General features: G+C 54.6%; 1 protein-coding gene across 1 annotated transcript; it reads right to left on the bottom strand.

The window, feature by feature from the left end:
* Positions 1–228: 228 nt before the first annotated feature.
* On the bottom strand, positions 229–1512 carry LOC120674847. The gene is made up of 2 exons (XM_039955954.1): positions 864–1512; positions 229–410 (listed from the first exon to the last, which is right to left on the bottom strand). Exons 1-2 carry the CDS (start codon positions 1510–1512, stop codon positions 229–231), a joined length of 831 nt encoding a protein of 276 aa, XP_039811888.1.
* Between the last annotated feature and the right edge of the window lie 2157 nt (positions 1513–3669).

Below are 3669 nucleotides of genomic sequence, written 5' to 3'. Positions count from 1 at the left end.
GACTGGATTCGTCGCATAACCAGGTCACCGACATTGAAGTCATGCTCGTGGACGTTGCGATCATGATAGCGCCGGAGCTGCTGCTCATATCTCGCATGTTGTATGGAGGCCGTCAGGAGGTGCTCCTCTGCCGAGTCGATGTTAGTGCATCGAGTCGCTTCGGCTTCGTTCTCGTCGTAGTGCTGGATGCGCGGAGCACCAAAAGCTATGTCCAATGGCAAGACTACTTCAGAACCGTACACCATGAAGAATGGCGAGTAACCAGTAGCCCGGCTTCTCTTTGTGCGGATCAAGCCCCAGAAGGATCAAGCCGTTGGCCCTTTCAACTTGGCCATTGCACCTGGGGTGCACTACGGAGGCGTAGTAGATGTCGATGCAACTCTCTTGGCAGTAATCCCTGAACTCGGAGCCTGTGAACGAAGTACACAGATTGATGATGATCCGATTAGGGACCCCGAATCGGTGTGATATCTCCTCGATGAACTCGGCTGCCTTGGCTGCTGTAGTGGCTGTCACTAGCTTGACTTCGATCCATTTCGTGAACTTGTCAATCACCACGAATATGTGATTGTATCCGCCGATGGCCATCTTTAGCGGTCCCACCGAGTCGAGTCCCTAGCAGGCGAATGGCCAGGAAGGCGGTATAGTCCGTAAGGCCTGAGCCGGGACGTGCTGTTGATTGGAGAAGAACAGGCACTCGGGACATCGTCTGACAATGTTTCTGGCATCGGCCAGGGCCATGGGCTAGTAGAAGCCTGATCGAAAGGCTTTCCCCACGAGGGTAGAGGCGCCCGCATGGTTGCCGCAAATACCCGAATGGATATCGCTAAGGAGTCGGACTCCATCCTGTGTAACGCATTTACACAGGGTTCCTGAGGAAGCCGAGTGCCTCAACAACTCGGTTCCTATGACGACGTAGTTGCTTGACCGGCGAGTAAGCTTCTCGTGTTCCTTTCCCTTTGGGTAGCTTTTATTGTTCTTGATGAAGTCGATGATTGGGGAGCGCCAGTCGGTGTCGAGGGTTAGGACCTGCTGCCCTATGGCCGGGACCCAGTCGGGCTTTGTAGGAGGCTCCTCTTCCATTTTGACCATAGGGCTGTTGAGTGCTTGAACGAACACGCCGGGTGGTACGATGGACCGCTTGGATCCGAGCTTGGACAGAACATCGTCCACCACGTTGTCCTCCCTAGGGACGTGGTGAAACTCTAGACCATAAAACTTGGCTTCAAGCTTCCTGATCTCCCTATAGTAGGCATCCATCTTCTCCTTGGTGCACTCCCAGTCCTTGTTGACTTGTTGTATGACGACTTTGGAGTCACCATAGGCCAATAGGCGCTTGACACCGAGTGTGACAGCGATCCGGAGACCGTGGATGAGAGCTTCGTACTCAACAGCGTTGTTGGTAGCCTTGAAAAGTAGCTGGAGGACATACTTGAGTTGTTCGCCTTTCGGGGAGATGAAGAGGACTCCAGCGCTGGCTCCATCATGGTTGAGGGCGCCGTCGAAGTACATGATCCAGTGGTCGGATCTGGTGTCGGGTGGAGGATCTTGGATCTCGGTCCACTCAGCAACAAAGTCGGCCAACGCATGAGACTTGATGGTGGCCCGCGGCGTAAATTCAATCGTGAATGCGCCGAGTTATACTGACCATTTGACGACTCGGCCGTTAGCATCCTTGTTGTACAGGATGTCACCGAGTGGATAGGATGAGGCCACCTTGATCTGGTGAGCCTGGAAGTAGTGCCGGAGCTTTCTTGACGTAATGAGGATAGCATACAACAGCTTCTGCACTTGTGGGTAGCGTGCCTTGGATTCGCCGAGTACTTCACTGATGAACTAGATGGGTCACTGCACCTTGTAGATATGACCTAGCTCGTCGCGCTCGATGACTAGGACAATACTCACCACGCCGGTAGTGGCGGCAATGTACAGGAGGAGGACTTCCCTGTCTTCTGGTGCCGTTAGGACGGGCGGCGAGGTGAGGAAATCCTTGAGCTCCTGGAATGCTTTGGAAGCCTCGTTGTTCCACTCGAACTTGTTGGACTTCCGGAGAAGTTTGAAGAAGGGTAGGCCTCTGTCGCCGAGTCTGCTTATGAACCTACTCAGGGCGGCCATGCACCCTGTAAGCTTCATCAGGTACTTTTTGCTCCTAGGAGGCTTCATGAACCTAATGGCATTGACTTTGGTGGGTTGGCTCCGATGCCCCAGCTACTGACTATGAAGCCGAGTAGTTTTCCGGACAGGACACCGAACACACACTAGGTCGGGTTGAGCTTTCATTTGAATTTCCTGATATTTTCAAATGTCTAGGAGTGGTCTGTAATGAACTAGTCATTACGTTTTGTCTTGACGACGACATCATCGACATAGGCCTCAGCGTTGCGCCTGATCTGCCCCTAGAGGCATCTCTGGATGGCCTTCTGGTAGGTGGCGCCGGCATTCTTGAGGCTGAACGTCATGGTATTGTAGCAGTAGGTCCCGAAGGTGGTGATGAAGGACATCTTCTCTTGATCCGACTCCTTAAGGGCTATCTGGTGGTACCCTGAGTAACAGTCAAGAAAAGAGAGGAGAACGCACCCGGCCGTCGAGTCGATGACCTGATCGATGCGTGGTAGAGGAAAGGGGTCCTTAGGGCAGTGTTTGTTGAGGTCGGTATAGTCAACACACATTCTCCATTCACCATTTTTCTTTTTTACAAGGATTGGGTTTGCCAACTAATCTGGGTGTGCGACTTCTCTGATGAAACCGGTGGCTAGGAGCCGGGTTATTTCTACCCTAATAGCCTCCTTTCGATCTTGCGCAAAGCGGCAGAGCCGTTGCTTGACGGGTTTCGCCTTCTTGTCCAGATCTAAGGAGTGCTCAGCCTCCTCCCTTGGGACTCCGGGCATGTCAGATGGCTTCCATGCGAAGATGTCCCAATTCTCCCGGAGGAAGGCGATGAGCACGCCTTCCTACGCCGGGTCGAGGCTGGCCCCGATCACGGCTGTCTTGTGCGGCTCATCATCCCAGAGGATGATGGTCTTGGTAGCCATAGCTGGTGCGAGCTGCGACTCGGAAGTCGACTCCTTGGCAGGGATCGGCTGCTGGTCTGCCGGAAGGTTCTTTGCTGCTTGGGCAACAAGAACTGAGTTCCTGGATCATTCCAGGGTGTCGGAGAGCTCGATGTTCTTGGCCTCACATGCATAGGAGGTCTGCAGATCTCCATAGACTGAGAGGACCCCCTTTGGAGCTTGCATCTTCAGGAGAAGATACGTGTGGTTGGGAATCGCCATGAACTTGGCGAGGAAGGGTCTTCCCAGTATGGCGTGGTAGGAGGTCTCGAACTCGGCGACCTCGAAGTTGACGTACTTGGTGCGGCAGTTGTCGCGGGTGGCGAAGGTGACCGGCAGAGTGGCCCGGCCGATCAGAGTTGAGCCGGCTCCAAGGATGATGCCGTAGAAGGCCTGATCGGATGGGATCAGGGAAGTCATGTCGTAGCCCATGCTCTCCAACGTGCTGGCGAAGATGATGTCGAGGGCGCTGCCACCGTCGACGAGTACTTTGGCCAGGCGGACCTGGCTCACCACCGGGCTGACCACGAGGGGGTAGGCACCCGGCCTGGGCAGGTGGACCCAGTGGTCGTGGTGGTCGAAGGTGATCGGCGTCTCCGACCACCGGAGGGGTTCAACT

Source organism: Panicum virgatum, chromosome 5N (assembly GCF_016808335.1).
Source record: "Panicum virgatum strain AP13 chromosome 5N, P.virgatum_v5, whole genome shotgun sequence".
Taxonomy (NCBI): domain Eukaryota; kingdom Viridiplantae; phylum Streptophyta; class Magnoliopsida; order Poales; family Poaceae; genus Panicum; species Panicum virgatum.
Note: the sequence above shows the minus strand (reverse complement) of the source record. Positions and strands in the feature narration are given on the sequence as shown.